Source organism: Lonchura striata, chromosome 6 (assembly GCF_046129695.1).
Source record: "Lonchura striata isolate bLonStr1 chromosome 6, bLonStr1.mat, whole genome shotgun sequence".
Lineage (NCBI taxonomy): Eukaryota > Metazoa > Chordata > Aves > Passeriformes > Estrildidae > Lonchura > Lonchura striata.
In genome coordinates this window covers 67,441,969-67,460,781 of record NC_134608.1, presented here as the reverse complement: position 1 = coordinate 67,460,781, position 18,813 = coordinate 67,441,969, and the positions used below count along the sequence as shown (strand labels likewise).

General features: G+C 45.4%; 2 protein-coding genes across 2 annotated transcripts in view; one reads left to right on the top strand and one right to left on the bottom strand.

The window, feature by feature from the left end:
- Nucleotides 1-18,813, bottom strand: part of LOC144246559 (uncharacterized) — a 703,923-nt gene that overhangs the window by 453,623 nt on the left and 231,487 nt on the right. The window lies entirely within an intron of this gene.
- Nucleotides 612-3,765, top strand: LOC144246427 (uncharacterized). The gene is given in 5 exon segments (XM_077783820.1): nucleotides 612-623; nucleotides 1,326-1,546; nucleotides 1,628-1,951; nucleotides 2,014-3,590; nucleotides 3,593-3,765. Coding segments are annotated over 5 exon segments (2,307 nt in total).

Genomic DNA, 18,813 nt, shown 5'->3' with positions numbered 1-18,813 from the left:
CATTGGTTGACCAGCATTGTTATAAAATTGTGATCTCTCCAGTGAGTTATTCTGACAGCCAGATAAACCTCCAGCTAAATAAATATCATGGGCAACCTTCAACCAACCAAATGTAACTGTTTAAGTAATGTGCTTTTCCTAAGTAAATTAAAAAGCAGAGGGAAAAGGCTTCTGGTCTTTAAAGGATGCATAAAGCAGAAAATGAAAGATCTGAATATGAAAGGGAGAGAATCCTCTTAAAGCTGAGGATACAGTGGTAAGAAAAATTATTATTCATTTGCAGACATCACCTCAAACTGATGGACTAGTGAAAAGAAGATACAAATTTTAATAACTGCAAATGTTGGAGTAAGATGCAGAGAAAGAGCAATTGCCACTTTTTCATTGCTTGTCTTCCATCAAAGAAGGGAGAGGGGAAATTCACATTTGGTAGTGTTTATTACAATTATTTTGCCCTCAAAAAAAAAGAAAAAAAAAAAAAGCCGCCAACCCCAAAATTATAGAACAAAACAGAAATGCTCTGAGGTGGCTCAAATTCTTCCTCTGAGACTAAACGCAGATATTTTTTCTCAAGATGCTTTTTCACTTCCAGATGTGCCTTCAGGTCCAACATGTGCCTTGAGGTAAATTCCTCTGCCTAGTGAGTGTGCAGCTGAAGAGGCTATTACTGTTTTGGTAGCTTCCTACAAGCATAGCTCAAGCCATCTCATCTGCCCCTTCCAGCAGCAGCAGAAAGAGGTGTTGAGGTGTTTTGTCTCAAGCGCTGAACAGAACAGGATGCAGATTACATGCATCACCTTTTGAAGTCTCACATCCAGTCTGGGGTAGGGGGAGTGCTGTGTGGCTGTGAGACAAACTACATAAGAGAGCCTGAAACGCAAAAAAAAGACTTCAGTTCCTTTCTTCTCTGCATCGGGGCCATGATGAGTTCCATGACCGGGCTGGGATGGCGGGCGGGGCTGGCCTGTGATGCGCTCTGGGCTCTGTGACAGCACAGGGGCCGTGTCACAATGGGGGCAACTATAAAAGGCCCCAGGCTGGTGCCGCTGCCCCAGTAGAGCCTCGGCAAGCGGTGAGTGCACAGCAGAGGGGAGAGGGGGCTGGAGGAGGGCTGGGACAGGAGCGCCGGTCCCCGGGGCTGCCCCATCTCCAGGGCCCAGCGCCGGGCGCAGCGCCTTGCTGGGGGCGCGGGGCGCGCGGGGCAGCGGTGCAGCCTTGCCAGCTGCCGGGGGCCCTTTCCTTCCTGCCACCACATCCCTGCCGCTCCTGCCCCTCACTGTCTCCATTCCGGCCCCACTGAGCCCCTCCTGTGTGTCCTCCTGCAGACCATGGCTTTACTGTCACTGCTGTTTGTGCTTGTGCAAAGCCTGATCCAGTACCCCCAGCCAGCTGGGGATGGGCTGGATGAGGCCACGCACCAGAGAATGCGGGAGCGTCAGGAGCTGCTGGACCGTGAGATGGCCCGGCTGATGCAGGAGCTGGAGCAGGGGCCCCTGCAGCAGCAGGATGAGGGCTGGGGAGCCATGCTCTTTGGTGCCCTGCAGCAGTGGCCATTCTGGGTTCTTGCTGGCATCCTGCTCCTCTTGGGCCTGTGGCTGGGCTGCAGGAGAAGGAGCTGTGAGGCCAGCAGCAGCAGCAAGGACCAGAGCTCCCGCAAGACCTTGGGAGATGAGAGAATAACTGAACAGGAAGAAGACACCGCTGATCCAGAGGAAGGTGAAGAAGACAGAGATATGACTCTGGAGGCAGAAAACAGCGGCACTGAAGATGACAGAGAAGGCAGTCCTGTGGCTGCAGATGATGGCAACAAGGATGATGCCACTGAAGACAATTATGATGTGAAGATGAAGGAGGACAGCGATGTCAACAGTGGCAATTATGATGTGAAGGAAGACAGCGATGTCGACAATGGCTATCACTTAAAGAAAGAAGGACAGAGTGATGGGGATATGCCAGGAGACACTACCACTGAAGGAAATGAAGAAGAACCTGGCAATGTTGCTGGAAATAAAGATCTAGAGAAGCAAATAAAGAAAAAACTAAGGATGTACAGGTGGACCAAGACAAGGACACTGGAAAGGAAGAAGGAGAAGGAAATGAAGAAAAAAACAATAGTGTTACTATAAAGGCAGGCAAAAACACTGATGTAAATGAAGGTGAAGACAATGTAGATGGAACAGAAGAATACATGGATGTGAAGGTGCAGGAAAGCAGACGTGCCAATGACCAAAGAAGTAAAGACTGGACTGGGCAGGAAGATAGCAATCAATGTGGGAATGAAATTGCCCATAGTGGTTTTCCTGCACCTGAGGAAGTAAATAAGGATGTGATAGCAGAAGATGGCAATGATAGAAACAAGGATGAATAACAGGCTGATGTGAATGTGGAGGGAAACAAGAATAATGATAGACAAGAAGAGGAACAAGGTAATGTGGCTGCCAGTGAAAAAGGTGGCAGTGATGGTGGCAGGGAAGAAAATGCCAGTGGTGGAATTGAAAACAGAGAAGACACCCAAGATGCTGGGAATGAGAAGGACATCCTTTTAATGGATGGTATAGAGTGGCCTGTGGAGGACCTGGAGAGAGGCTGCTCAGTGACAGCTGAGCTGATGGAGAGCTTCACACGTGTCTTTGTGTACAGTGTGAGCAATAGCTTTGATCCGGTGCCTCGAGTAGCCATTGGGGTGGGCAGTGCCTTTGAGGGCTGGAGCCCCCATGAGTGGGATGGGGTGTACCGTGTGCTGGTCCCACTGAATCCCCCGCCAGGGCACACCTTCCACCTAGAGCCAAGCAGTGCAGGGCAGACGGCAGCAAGGACCTTCAGCGTCCGTGTGGAGCTGGTGTGCACGTGTGAGAGCGAGCAGCTGGGAGAGAAGCTGTTGTGCCTCCTGCACCACTCGCAGGAGGAGCTGCGGCGGAAGCAGCAGCGCAGCCTCCTGGAGACACTCTGCACCGGCTCCTACCTGGATGTGGAGAAAACCTCCCGCTGGTTCTTCCAGATGGTGAGATGCTCGTGGCTGCATGTGCCTCAGTCATACTCATGGCACTTGGTGTTTCAGCCCTGCAGCCGGTCCTGCCAATTCCAGCTGAGCAGAGGCAAGAGGACCCTGTCGGTGGAGATGCTTTTTTGGGTGTGCCAAGGGGACTATGACATCTTTGTGGTCAACCAGACCTTAGAGGCCCAGAAAGGCAACTCCGGTAACCTTGTGAGCAGTCAGCCCACCAAGGCCAACATCCTCACTAGAACAGCATGGCCTGAGACATTCGCTGTGGCGGAGGCAAAATTCTTCCAGCACATTGCCAGGCAGATACCATGTAAGAGGTTGCACCTGAAATACCTGCAGCTCTTCACCTGCATGCTGAGCGGCACAGGTTTTTCCAACTCTAACTGGAAGACTCTGGTCATGCATGTGTTAAACATCTTACCGCCCGTCTACTGGTGCAGGAAGGAATTTCCACTGCGGCTGTGGGATATCATGGCATACATGCAGCTCTGCCTGAAATGGAAACACCTGGACCATTTTGTTCTAGGCAACGAGAAGCTTCCTGCAGAGATCAGCTTGCCGCCAGCAATGCAAAAGGTTGAGCCACTCACCTCTTTGAGTACCTGGCCTGAGATCCGGATGCCCACAGAAAGGCAATGGAGGCTTATGCTCAGCTGCACTTTCACCTCTGGATGATGCTCTCCAACACTGAGAAGAATTCCCTGCACAAAGCTCTGATGGAGAAGTTCGCAGCTGATTGCTGCAACGTCGACTCTTTGTGATTGTTGTATTTGTCCGTGGCAATCCTGAAGCTGCTTTCCTGCTCCTGTGAAAGGAAGATGGTGCAGCACATGGTTTCGTTGTGCAGACACTTCCATGAGTGGCCTTGCCCTTCACCTTCCATTTGCAACAGTGCTGTTGCCTAAGTCAAGGAGGCAGAAACTGGCTCCACCTGCACATCCTTGCAGAAGAACAACAGTGAAGCTGATGGAGGTTGCTTGGAATACCTCGAAGACAGCAACCTAGCCTATTAGGGACTTAATGTAGTTATTTAGTGAGTTGTAGTTTTAATTAGACTTGTTTCTTAGCATTCATTCCAGAGGCCCTTTAGTGTTGGCAGTATATAACTATTTTGCAAAGCTACCCTTAGTGTAGAGAAATAGAGTTTAGACTAGATTAGTTTAAACCCTTAGTTTAGAGAATTACCCTTAGTTTAGAGAATTCCCCCAGTTGCTTGTCTGCTTTTAAACAATACTTGAATATCTATGTTTGAGAAACTAATAAAAGAAGTTAAGTTTTTCAAATTGCCTGAAATGCGTCATTCTTTGTACGTAACCCTCTATATCTTTGAGAATGTCCTTCCTATACCTCTATCTGAAATAAAGACTCTTTGCAAACAGAGATGTTGGATATATTAAGTATGCTGTCTCTTGAGCATTTCCATAGAAATGCTTGAAGTTTGAAGTGAAAATGCCCTGAAATGCCTGAAATTTTGCAGCAGAGTACTCTTGAATTTTTTTAGCAATCTTTGGAAAGATTGCTGAAGTTTTCTTTACACAGTCACTTTTACAACTCCTAGGGAACAATTTAGTCCTAAAAGATTGAGCTACCCTTCAGTAATAGCTGCCCTTCAGCAATATCTACATATATATGTGTGAAGAAATAATAAAAGAAGAAAAATTTCTCAAATTGCCTGAAATCTGTCCTTCTTTTTATTTGACCCACCATTTATAGCAGAAAACAAAACAGGTCCTGATAGAGGCAGCTAATTAAAGGAAGAAGAAGAAGCTTCAACTTCTGAGTAAAAAAACTACAAATGAACACAGTGATAGTTACAGCATGGTCACACTGTCTAGGTGTGCTCTAACCCTTGAGCTGTAGTGCAGCAAATTTGAGTAAAGTAGCAGTGTCTTCCAAAAAACAATCTATTTTCCCTCCATATCCAAACTAAAGCTGTCAATGTACCTGCCATTAAAGCAGTTAGTCACTTGCATGGGGCTGCAGGGTAAAACATTGCTTGATCTGCTCAAGTCCCCCAACTTTTTCTGTGGCATTTAAATCCTGAGAAGATATAAATAACCTATCTTTATCAATTTGGCTGATATTTAGCTTTGAGCAGCATACTAATTCATAGTAAGGAGCAAAGTGCAAGAAAAAACACTACAAACAGTAGAAATGAAAATAATATGCAGGAAAAGAAAGGCCAGTCATGAAGCAGGTGAGAGCAGCCACCCCACAGTTTCCTAAAGCCCACAGAGATTTGCTCTAGGTGGCCAATCAAGCTTTTTGGTTCTTTGGCATATCTCAATTCTTCCTTGCTTCAGGTACTCTGTACTTCTCACCTCCTTCCACCAAGGCAGAAATAGGCTGTAATAAGTACTGCAACAAATCCTCTCAGTCCCCAAGTATTAGTGAATTACTATCCAAAATAAAAAGGCTGCTTTAACCCCCAGCTTGCTCAATGACAGTGCCTTCAGTCTAAGGAGCAAGGTACACCCAGGAGGATTCACAGCAATGACACAAGGTTCAAATGTTGTCATGGGCAGTCAATCTTCGCTTTGTGCTCTGTGAAGCATGGCCAGTGGGCAGCGATTTAATCTCTTGGGTCACCCCTGGTTAAAAGTGCACTGGTTTCCTCTTCTTTCTTTGCCTTTCAAGGTCTTCCAAGCCAGAAGCAAGGCAGAAGCTCACAGAAATCTTGAGGTAAGAAGCAGTGTCCTTCCAAGGATTCTGACTTTGCTATGGCTCACATACGAAGCAAATCAGCCCTGCAAAATAGGACTTCTCTGCATTTTCCATGTGGATCAGAATATTCGAAAATAACTGGAAAGCTTGCTCTTTCAGAGCCATGCAGGGCTTAGGCAATTTTTTCCATTAATGTATATTGACACTACTTACCATTTCATTATCTGTTCTCCTTGTAAAATAAGTTGTGTAGCTCTGAATTTGATTTCTACTGCTTATGCTTATTATGGCAGCATGGTTATGTCACAGTGTTTCCAAGAGAAGAGATAATTGTAGAGAAAAATTTATGAGAACAATAGAAACTTCTAGGATGGACAAGCTCTCAGGCTCTGTTTCTTCAGTTCTGGAAATATTTATTATGATTACAGTGCATTAAAGACACAGAATTGTATGAGTATAGGGGAAAATACCCATAAGTACTTTTGTCACCATCTTTAAAAAGCCATTTAAAGTCATCACCATTCAACTCAAATTCTTTAAAATGCTGGTTTACATATTTTAATTGTTGCTGGCAAGGAAAGTTTAGTGCTCATGATTTTTCTGTAAGGCTGCATCCTGACCACAGCTCATATAATCAATTTTCAGGCTCCTCATAATGTTTTCCTGAAGTATCCAAAGAAAAGAAATGCACCTCATACAGAAATGATGTGAAATACAATCTGACATCAAAATGACCTGAGGTACTGTTGTTCCCTAGAAATGAAATAAAATTTAAAACAACATAAAATACTTAAAGTATAGAAATGTTTCTGTATCTGGCAGGGCAAAGTAGCACAACCATCCCAGGAGGTTTGTTCTCATTTTCATTATCACTACTGTATAGTCCACACTTCAGAAAAAATAGCTCTGTAAATTTTGGTTTTGTAGTTTTTAGCTTTAAACAATTCCAGAAAAATTGGGGGACAAAGTGGGGAGTGTTTATTTTTTATTCAGTCTTTTCAGTGGTTATTTTTTTCAGTCCATTATCCTACTGTGGCTACATTATGTTCTTATGCTCAAATTTCCAGATTTGACTACATGTATTTAAAAACAACAGCAGAGGATTTTTTATTAAAAGCATTAAAAACAACCACTTGAACCATGAGCCATTTTACCCAGCTCTGATACTGAATTTCTTTCCTTTGTCAGCTCTATACATATGTCAGAGATTGAGGATTTTTCTTTTTATGCACAAACTCTGTACAGTAATTGCATCTTCTATGGAACATCAAATCTTTTAGCAAAAAGACCATCGTACTGAAGGAATACTTGGTTATATAACTGGGAGATATAATCCAGAATAAGTGCTTGGCCCATGCAATAGTGACTGATATCTCAACATGTCAGAGTAAATGATGGAATTTAATTGTTAAACTTTTTCAACATGGAAAAAAATACCACTGACAGTGATTGCTGTTGGTTTGATCTGTATCTTGGCAAACCCCCAGATTTTTAGTCAAGCAAAAACAAGAACAAAAAATTTAGTTTCCCCTGCAAATATTTAAGGATTTTTATTGCTCACAGAATACTGGAAAGTGACAACAAAAAAAAAGAGAGAAAAAGAAAAAAAGTGAGAGACACCTGCTTCTGTTAGTGTCTCCTGCTTGCAAGTTTGTTACTCACACCATTGGGGGCAGGAGAGAATGAGCACCTGTCCCCAGGCTGAGGAACTTGTATGGCACTGCACAGTCCCTATCTCTGCACAATGAGAAGGATGGCTGGGGCTGAACAAAGCCCCATTCTATCTTTTTGAGGAAGAAAGGAAGGCAGCTGCAATAGTTTTAGGAGTGGCTGACAGCTGAAAGTATGACTTGTGAAGATGCTCTTTGATGAATGTACAGCATACGTGGAGGAAAAATAAGAGTTTGCCAAGTGCAGACATCTTCTATTCTCTTATAGCTAAAGCTGCTTTGATCTCAACCTGACAAGCGATGTGTATATTATACCACTGAAACCACTTTAGTCTTTTCAACTCAAAAAACAAATAGCCCAGGGACCTAAATGCGGGATGACCACGCTCCAGCACGGTGTGGGTGGAGGGAGGCAGAGATCTCTGAAGGTTGCTCTTGGGGAAAGAGGTTTATTGGGGGTGTAGGAAGGTCCGAGCCTCGTGCTCTCAGGCGCAGCATGTGGCCGGGTTTAAGAGGGCAAGGGAGGGGAGAGACAAAAGGAGGGTTTAGGAGAGGGGAAGCCCCAGGGGGGGAGGGAGAGGTTCTAAGAGGGGAGGAAGTTCTAAGAGAGGGGAGAGGTTCCAAGAGCGGGAAGAGGTTCCAAGTGGCCGCATGGCTTCTCGGAGCCCCCTTATCAGGGGCTCCTAGGTGGGCTGGGATAAGGCATGGGCCAATGGGGTTACAGACGCTGATGTTTTAGGGGCAGGTACAGAGGTGTGGGATGAGCCACACATCTTCTGGGGGGTGAGATGTGAAGAGAGCCTGACAGAGGAATGGTTGTACAACAGGGGACATGATACTGTAAAATTAATCCAAATAGGGAGGGCTACGTGACTGCTGCAAAGTTCGCATGACCCTGAAGAACAGATGGTGTGCAAAAAGCAGGATATTGAAACTGCTTGGTATGTAGAAGTAGATAGAGAAGAACAAAGGAGTACTAAGCAGTTCTAACTGCAAGGCCAGCTGGACAGGCAAGTATCGATCACAAAGATACTTTTAAGATAATAGTACAAGTCACGTAGCAACCAATCATGAGCTTGGCTTTTGCAATATGTATGAGCTAATTAACGAACATATATAAACTGTGTAATCTGTTACAATAAACTGAGACTTGATGATCATGATATCATGAGTCTTGTCTCCCGCGGCATTCCCTCTAACAACTGGCGCCCGAAAGCAGGGACCTGATCCGAGCCTAAGGCGAGAGGGGTGCTGCGTTGGAGTGCGGGTCCTGCGGCTGGAAGGACGGCGAAAATAAAGAGAAGAGGCGAAACGCTCTGCTCCGCGCCCTGAGTGACCGCAGCGGCGAGCTCAGCCGATACGTGCTGCCGAAGCCTGAATGAGCCAGCAACGGTACCGACGTAATCATAGAAAGGCAAGCAGCATATGATTTATTTAGTGCTTCTCTTAGAAAAAGGCAGATTAGGGGGATTGACTTAGATAAGGATCTCCCTTCGCTATTGCATCATGCTGAGTCTTACGGCTTTTTCATTAACGCCCATAGTGTTCATAAACTTTCAGAATGGAGAAGATATGGGGATAAGTTGTGGGAGTTAGTGTTAGATGAGGATAAACCGGGCAAGAAAATGAGTAAACTTTGGAGAGTGGTTGATAACGAATTGTTAATGTGTCAGGCAGAAAAGAGGGCGGTGGAAGTGATACGGACAGCTCTGGAGAAAAATAAGGAATGTGAACCCTCGCTTCTCTCCAGTGAGCCAAAGCCTCCGGTTCTCACAAATTTTCCTATTCCCATCTCTGCTTCTGAAATGCCTGTACCTCCCATAGACACTAGTAGCATTGAGGTGCTGGAAATTGAGATCCAAATTGCTTTATGGCAACGGGACTGGGATCCCAAATTCACTTTTTGTGAACGGGGATCAGGTAGAACGGAGCGGGCGCGGGGCCAGACAGAGCGGGGCCGGCCAGCACCGAGCCGGAGGCGAGCCCGGGGCGGAGCGGACATCAGCCGAGAGACGGAAGGCTCCTTGCTGCCGAGCAGCAGCGCAAGGGGGGAGAGGGGCGTTCCTGGGGCTCAGCCGCGCTGGAGCCGGAGCAGGCGGGGCGCGGCCGTGGCGGGGGTGTCTCTTCTCCCATCCACAAGGCGACACAACAAGGACGGGAGCGAGGCGGCGCCGCCCCTCATCTCCCCGCAGCGCCCAGCAATGGCGGCGGAGATGGCGGCACAGTCCTGGTTGCCATGGCAGCGACAACGCCGAGAGCAGCAGCGCCGCCGATGGCGGGATCGCAACACTACAGCAAAAATTTCAACAGCATCTTCCCAATTTCTTACAAGAGTCAGAGACGTAATGAAAAAGTACAGCAGTACCGAGTGTTTTCCAAGATACCAAGAAGGATGAACATTATGTGAATCAATGTTATTTCAAATATGATATAGATAAAAATCACTGTATAAAGATAGAAATGTTAATAATGATTTAATTACCAAAAATGTCTCTGAAAACAAAGAGTTGAGAAAATGTCATCTGATGGAATTTTAGTATTGAGTTTGTAATCTCTGTCTTTGGGTTTTTATAGATAATAATATAAGTAATAATGATTTTTAAGTTTTATAGATAATACGATAAATAGTGATTGTTAAGTTTTTGTAAGTAATGATAAGTAGTGATTATTACTAATGTTATATGAGTGCTTTAAAAGGATTGTCTTAAACTATTTTAAACATTTCTTGTTAATAGGTTGATCATAAAATGTGAGTTGTCTGATTTTTGTGATAAGAATTATTATTAAGGTATTAAGGTATTAAGGTGTTGTTATAGTATTTACAGTCAGTTTTCATATGTTTTATTGTCTCTTTAGGTGATTGATTACAAGATGTTTTTTCAGGATCCTGTGTTTTTGATTTTTTAACTACTCATGTGTTTTCTTTATCCAATCTTTTATGCAGCTGCAATTCATCTTCCTTTAAAAATTCATTGTCCAAATTTTAATTCAAAATTTCAGACTTCAAATTTTCAGATTTCTGAAGAAAGGGTTTGTTGTATTTAGAGAATTTTTGTCTTGAAAGAGATTTTAAACAGGTTCAATTATTTAATAGTTTGATAAATTTTTAATAATAAGATTTTTTACTTATAACTGTTATTTCTAGGACTTTTGTTTTATAATGTGTTAAAACATATCCTCCAATTAGAGTTTGAGCTCTGGCCAAGCTCTGGCTCTACGTAGATGGTGTGATTGACCCAGGTGTTTTCTGCATCAAAAAGTATTCAAGTCCTTTTGGCTTAACAATTTGACCATATAGGGCAGCTGAGCCTCAAAGGGAGTTTTGGAGAAACATGATCCGGACATGTTTTATCCAAATCTCTGTTGTTTTAAGGTTTATCAGCTGCTGCAGACTCTGGGATGACAATTTGATAGTGTAGCACTTGGTAACTGTAATTTTATATGTAATATTAATTGTATATACATTGTTTTGTTCTTGATGTTTTTTCATGTTTATAACAAAGATGTTGATATTTCCATTTCTTCATGCAAATTTTAGGAAACAGAATTGAGAGAGGACCCTCCAGTCCCTGTGGGGGGTGTTGAGTTTGTTTGTGTTTTAGCAGGTGCAGAATCTGGATAGATTTCATTGAAGAATGTTAAACTTATCAATTTCAAGAGAACACTAATCTCTCCACAAGTAAATCAGAGGATGCACAGCAAAAGTGGATTGTACAAAGATTTGTGTTTCACCCACAGATTTTAGGCTTTTAAGTTTTTTCATAAGTGTGTTTTTAATTATGTTATAGACTTTTTTACTAAGTTTTAATGAGTTTTAGTAATGCCTGTGATTTTTCTGTTCATTTTGCCATTGCTTTTCAATGGCAAAAGAAAAAGAGGGACAATCAATTAGATAATCAAAAGCATAACATTAAGTTTATCATAAATATAGTTTGTATTTAGAATTAAATTTTTTCCTTTCATGTTAAACAGCAATCAAGAACATGAGAAATATGAAGTAGGGTACACTTCTGTAATACTAACCTCATTTTTCACCCCACGAGTTGCTTGAGTGCAAGCTCTCACACAATTAAAAATCCTAGCCTACTGGACAGAAAAATAAATTAGTGTTCCATCTAAAATGTTAAGTGAGCTTGCCACAAATATAGGTAGTATCTGTCATGCAGTTCTGCAAAACAGAGCAGCTGCCACTAATTTACTTCTTCTAGCCCAAGGTCATAGTTGTGAAGAATTTGAAGGAATGTGCTGTATGAACTTATCTGATCACTCTACATCTATCCACAAACAAATATGAAAATTGACTGAGCTAACTCAACAGTTAAAGGTAGAGGATAGATTAGGTTTAAAAAGATAGCTAAAAGGATTAGAGATCAGACCATAGTTAAGAGACATTATCAAATACGGCATAATAGTTCTAAGCATAATTGTGATACTTTTGTTTGTTTTGCCCTGTGTGTTTACTTGCTTGCAAGGCTTGATGCAGCAGCTTTTGCAGAAAATGCTGAATGCATACCTTCTTGTACAAAAGGAAAACGGGGGAGATGAAGAGAGCCTGACAGAGGAATGGTTGTACAACAGGGGACATGATACTGTAAAATTAATCCAAATAGGGAGGGCTACATGACTGCTGCAAAGTTCGCATGGCCCCGAAGAGTAGATGGTGTGCAGAAAGCAGGATATTGAAACTGCTTGGTATGTAGAAGTAGATAGAGAAGAACAAAGGGGTACTAAGCTGTTCTAACTGCAAGGCCAGCTGGACAGGCATGTATCGATCACAAAGATACTTTTAAGATAATAGTATAAGTCACATAGCAACCAATCATGAGCTTGGCTTTTGCAATATGTATGAGCTAATTAACGAACATATATAAACTGTGTAATCTGTTACAATAAACTGAGACTCGATGATCATGATATCATGAGTCTTGTCTCCTGCGGCATCCCTCCAACACTTATCCACAAGGAAACAGTTATCTCATGGCTTTTCATTTCCATGAATAGCAGCTGCCCAGAAAAATCTGCAATTGTGAAGTCCCTCCCGTTTTTTCACAGCTTTTCCCACAGCTGTGTTTATAGCCCATTGTCTTGGTTCGACAAGACAGGAGTTTGTGAAAGAGGGCAAAGCCTCCTGTGCAATGGAGAATGGCAAACCCCCCTCCCTCTGAATTACCAGGATCTTTAAATTAAAAGGCTCTCAGGCAAAGATATGGGAGTGGGAGTAACAATTCTTTATTAGGAGAAAACTAGACAACAATTTGAAAAAAGGCAAATGCAATCGGTACAAACAAAACCAGTGAAAGAAAAAGTCTAGAACTTGAGAGGTGCCAGTATTAGTTCTGCTGGGACAATTGCTTCCCTTGCAGTGACTGATGAATTGTAGCTGCAGTGGTGATCTTTAGAAGGGTATAGTTTTCTTTTGAAGATCTGGTGGCAGTGGGGCTGGTCTTCCTCTGCGCCGGGGTTGCCTCTGAGCTTCGCTGCCGTCGCCTCAGCGCGCGCCGGCTGCTTTGCTGTGAGTGCCGCCGAAGAGAGAGAGAGAGAGCTGCTTCTCTGGGAATCCCGCGAAGAGAGAGAGAGAGCTGCTTCTCTCGGAGTCCCGCCCAGAGAGCTGCCTCTTCTCCCTAAAAAGCTACCCCTTTAAACAATAATAGAGTGCTTGGCTTCCCCCCTCTGGGTGGGACCCCTCACGGTGTTACATTTACCAGCCCTGCATTGGATCAGTCAATGGTGTATAAATAAACCATTGCCTCTACAGGGCAAACCATTGTCTTTGAGAGAGATAACAAAAACCTGTCTAACCGGTTTGCCTTTAACAGATGGCAAATGGAATATAAGCTTATCTTACAACCCAGGACATTATCCACCCCTTATTCTATTTCTATCTGCACACCATGAAATCTTACACCCAGTTCTCTCTTAAGACTAAGTTTCCCTGTGGTATACAGCGGGTCTCTCCATCTTTCTGCATTACTTACTAAGTGTAACCAGGTCCTTGAGCAAAGATAATCTTACGAATGGGTTGGTCTTTGCCTGAGGTGGGATTAATCTAAACAGTTTTCCCTAAAATACCTTTCATATGTATTACAGGGACTTTATTTTTATCTACTGCGTGTAAGGGTTTTGACTGAGCAGGGCTAGCTTGATTGACAGACTCCTGGGTGTTGACTATCTAGGTTGCTTTTGCCAGGTTAATTTCCCATTTTCTAAATGTTCCCCCACCAAGTGCCTTCAGGGTAGTCTTAAGGAGTCCGTTGCACCGTTTAACTTTGCCGGCAGCTGGAGCATGATAGGGAATATGATATATCTATTCGATACTATGTTCTCTGGCCTAGGTGTTGATAAGGCTGTTTTTGAAATGGGTGCCGTTGTCAGACTTAATTCTCTCAGGGGTGCCGTGTCTCTACAGGACTTGCTTTTCTAAGCCTAAGATGGTGTTCTGGGCAGTGGCATGAGGTACAGGGAAAGTCTCTAGCCATCTAGTGGTGGCTTCCACCATGGTCAACACGTAGCGCTTGCCTTGGCGTGTCTGGGGCAGTGTGATGTAGTCAATTTGCCAGGCCTCCCCATACTTGTACTTGGACCACTGCCCACCATACCATAGGGGCTTCACTCTCTTGGCCTGTTTGATGGCAGTATACGTCTCACAGTCATGGATAACCTGGGAAACACTGTCTATGGTTAGATCCACCCCTCGGTCTCGTGCCCACTTGTAGGTGGCATCTCTGCCCTGATGACCTGAGGCATCATGAGCCCATCGAGCCAGGAACAACTCCCCCTTATGGTGCTAATCTAAGTCTATCTTTGACACCTTTATTTTTGCTGCCTGATCTACCTGCTCGTTGTTTCGGTGCTCCTCATTAGCCCGACTTTTGGGGACATGGGCATCTACATGACGGACTTTCACCGTCAGCTTTTCCACCCGAGAGGCAATGTCTTTCTATATATTAGCAGCCCAGATTGGCTTTCCTCTACGTTGCCAGTTGGCCTTCCTCCACCTTCCCAGCCAGCCCCACAGAGCATTGGCTACCATCTATGAATCAGTATAAAGGTAGAGCTTTGGCCACTTCTCCCTTTTAGCAATGCCTAGAGCTAGCTGAACGGCTTTGAGTTCAGTGAGTTGGCTCGATCTACCTTCTCCTTCGGTAGCTTGTGCAACTTGGCGTGTGGGGCTCCATACGGTTGCTTTCCACTTCCGGTTCATCCCTACGATGCGACAGGAACTGTCAGTGAAAAGAGCGTAGCAGGTCTCCTCTGCTGGTAGTTGGTTGTATGGTGGAGCTTCTTCAGCCCTTGCCACTTGTACCTGCTCCTCATCATCAGTGAGACTAAAGTTTTCACCTTCTGGCCAGTTCGTAATTATCTCCAAAATCTCAGGGCGATTCAGGTTTCTAATACGGGCGTGTTGAGTGATGAGGGCAATCCATTTGCTCCATGTGGCGTCAGTGGCACGGTGGGTAGAGGGAACCTTTCCTTTAAACATTTACCCCAGCACCGGTAGTCGGGGTGCCAGGAGGAGTTGTATTTCTGTGCCAATTACCTCCGAGGCGGCTTGAACTCCTTCAAAGGCAGCCAAGATTTCCTTCTCTGTGGGAGTGTAGTTGGCTTCAGACCTTCTGTAACTTCGGCTCCAGAATCTCAGTGGTCGGCCTCGAGTCTCCCCAGGCACTTTCTGCCAAAGGCTCCAGGACAACCCATGGTTCCCGGCTGCAGAGTAGAGCACATTCTTGACCTCTGGTCCCGTTCTGACTGGGCCAAGGGCTACAGCATGAGCGATCTCCTGCTTGATCTGGGTGAAGGCTTGTTGCTGTTCAGGGCCTCAGTGGAAATCATTCTTCTTTCGGGTAACCAGATAAAGAGGGCTCACAATCTGGCTATACTCAGGAATGTGCATTCTCCAGAAACCTATGGCACCCAGGAAAGCTTGTGTTTCCTTTTTGCTGGTTGGTGGGGACATAGCTGTGATCTTGTTGATGACCTTAGTGGGAATTTGGTGCCGTCTATCTTGCCATTTCACTCCCAGGAACTGGATCTCTCGGGCAGGTCCCTTGACTTTGCTCTTCTTGATGGCAAAGCCAGCTTTTAGTAGTATCTGGATGATCCTCTCACCTTTCTCAAACACTTCTGCCGCTGTGCTCCCCCACACAATGATGTCATCAATGTATTGTAGGTGTTCTGGAGCCTCACCCTTTTCTAGTGCAGCCTGGATCAGTCCATGGCAGATAGTGGGGCTGTGTTTCCACACCTGGGGCAGTCGGTTCCAGGTGTACTGCACGCCCCTCCAGGTGAAAGCGAACTGAGGCCTGCATTCGGCTGCCAGAGGAATGGAGAAAAACGCATTAGCAATATTAATGGTGGCATACCACTTTGCTGCCTTGGACTCCAGCTCGTACTGGAGTTCCAGCATGTCTGGCACAGCAGCGCTCAGCGGTGGAGTCACTTCATTTAAGCCACGATAGTCTACAGTTAATTTCCATTCTTTGTCAGATTTGCGCACAGGCCAGATGGGGCTGTTGAAGGGTGAGTGGGTTTTGCTGACCACCCCTTGGCTCTCCAGCTCCCGAATCATTTTGTGGATGGGGATCACGGCATCTCGATCCGTCCGATACTGCCGGCGGTGCACTGTCGAGGTCGCAATTGGCACGCGTTGTTCTTCCACCCTTAGGAGTCCTACTGCAGAGGGGTTTTCTGACAGTCCAGGCAAGGTGTTCAATTGCTTAATGTCTTCTGCCTCTACAGCGGCTATTCTAAAAGCCCACCTGAGTCCCTTTGGGTCTTTGTAATATCCGTTCCGGAGGAAGTCTATGCCTAGGATACACGGAGCATCTGGGCCAGTCACTATAGGATGTTTCTTCCACTCCTTCCCAGTCAGGCTCACCTCGGCTTCCACCAGAGTCAATTGTTGTGATCCCCCTGTCACACCAGCAATGGAAACAGGCTCTGCCCCCACATGTCCCGATGGTATCAGAGTACACTGTGCACCAGTATCAACTAAAGCATCATATTTTTGTGGCTCTGATGTGCCAGGCTATCGGATCCACACTGTCCAGAAGATCCGGTTTTCCCGTGCCTCTCCCTGGCTAGAGACAGGGCCCCTCTAACACTGGTTATCATTCCTTTCCTGGGCATACATACTAGAGGTCCCTTCAAGGGGGTCTGACAGATCGTACCCACAAGCTTGGTCACGGGAGGTTGAGGCTACCTTTACTTTGGTGGAACTCCCCCGGTTAGAGTTTCCCTCTTTGAGTTGACGGACCCGTGCTGCCAGGACAGAAGTGGGTTTCCCATCCCACCTCCCCATGTCTTCCCCATGGTCATGCAGGAAGAACCACAGATTAGCCCTTGGGGTGTACCCTCTCTCTCTAGCTGGGGATTGTTGGGTGCTGATTCTGGGGCCTGTGACTTTCATGGGTGCTGTATTAACCTTCCTTATCTCCTCTCTCATCTCCTCTTTAAACTCCTTAATCACAGCTGAGATATGAGCCTGCATTGGGCCATTAATCATATTCTCATAATTCTTAAGTTTGTTGGCAACAGAACCTATTGTCTCCCGGTGGGTGTCAGTATTGATCGTTGCAATGAAGGTGGCGTATTGAGATGGCCCAAGATTTGCTAGACTCCACAGCATTTGTCCCGTACACCTGACCTTGTCAGGGTCATCATTGTGTCGTCCATCCCTCCCAAAGAGTACCTCCAATACTGCCACTTCCCTCAGCTGTTGGACCCCTTCCTCGAGGGTCTTCCAGCGCATTCTATGATGGTGCTCTTGCATTCTCTCTCTGTGGACAAACCTCTCCCTGACACTCATTAAGAGCCGCTCCTAGAGAGAAAGGGACCCTGGTTCCCTTACAAAAACCTGATTTATACCCGAGTCCTGGGTCAAGGGTCCCAAGTTCCTTGCCTCACCACCGTCCAGCTGCACGCCTGTACCCATAAGATCCCAAACCCGGAGTAGCCAGGTAGCATAAGCCTCACGCCCTCGTCGCACAATGTCTTTATGCAGATTGCGAAGACTTTCGTACGTCAGGGACTCGGTGATGATAGCAATCTCTGGCTCCCCTGTGGGTTGTGAGGTTCTTCCATTCCTGTCCCTATCTGCAGGGTGCTCTGCTTTCACCTTAGACTTCCTTGTTTCTACCGGGGCCACTGCTGCTGACCGTGACTGCCTTTGTGGTTCAGCTGGAACCTGGACAGTTGTAACATTAGTGGGTTCCACAGCTGTACTATTAGACTGTCCCTCCTCAAGGCAAAGGGCCGGTTTCTCACCAGCTGGGGAAATGCACTCCTTCAGCATTTCTCGTATCTCCTTAACCAGAACCCTCACCCAATCTGGGCGGTTCATTTCTGAGGTGGGCTGTGGGGCAGGGTCAGGCTCTGGAGCAGCAGCATCTTGAGTCTGTGGTGTAGGTGTGAGGGTAGTTATCCAGGTTAATCTTCCCTTATCTCTGAATGCTAAATATAACAGGACTATCAGCAACAGCACCCATTGTATGGTATCATTAGCACTTATAAAGGATTTTAACCCTTTGAGAACTGGTGGAGCAGACCCAAAAAGATGGTTAAAAGGTTGAGAGAAAGTTTGCCCAGGTGCTATTTCCTCGCAGTAGGTACCGTTATTAAAATAACCCCAAAAACATACAGTTAACGTGTGATAGCTATGAATCCATGTACCTGCCTTCCAGAGGAAATTAAAGATCCATGAATTCCTCACCCAATTAACCCAGAAGCCAAACTTGATAACAGACACCGTAGCCTTAGTTATAGGACCCATTTTCAGATAAGGGTCTGCAAATGGGAAAAGTATAGCTACGATCACAAGCCACCCAAACCAAGGTAAACTAGACCACATGGTGATGCTGAAGATGTTTTTACACACAACAAAAAACCAAATTACTTAAGAACTGTTAATCCTTTTTCCCTCTCAATGCCCTCGAGCCGCACGTTGGGCGCCAAATTCTGTCTTGGTTCGACAAGACAGGAGTCTGTGAAAGAGGGCAAAGCCTCCTGTGCAATGGAGAACGGCAAACCCCCCTCCCTCTGAATTACCAGGATCTTTAAATTAAAAGGCTCTCAGGCAAAGATATGGGAGTGGGAGTAACAATTCTTTATTAGGAGAAAACTAGACAACAATTTGAAAAAAGGCAAATGCAATCGGTACAAACAAAACCAGTGAAAGAAAAAGTCTAGAACCTGAGAGGTGCCAGTATTAGTTCCGCTGGGACAATTGCTTCCCTTGCAGTGACTGATGAATTGTAGCTGCAGTGGTGATCTTTAGAAGGGTATAGTTTTCTTTTGAAGATCTGGTGGCAGTGGGGCTGGTCTTCCTCTGCGCCGGGGTTGCCTCTGAGCTTCGCTGCCGTCGCCTCAGCGCGCGCCGGCTGCTTTGCTGTGAGTGCCGCCGAAGAGAGAGAGAGAGAGCTGCTTCTCTGGGAATCCCGCGAAGAGAGAGAGAGAGCTGCTTCTCTCGGAGTCCCGCCC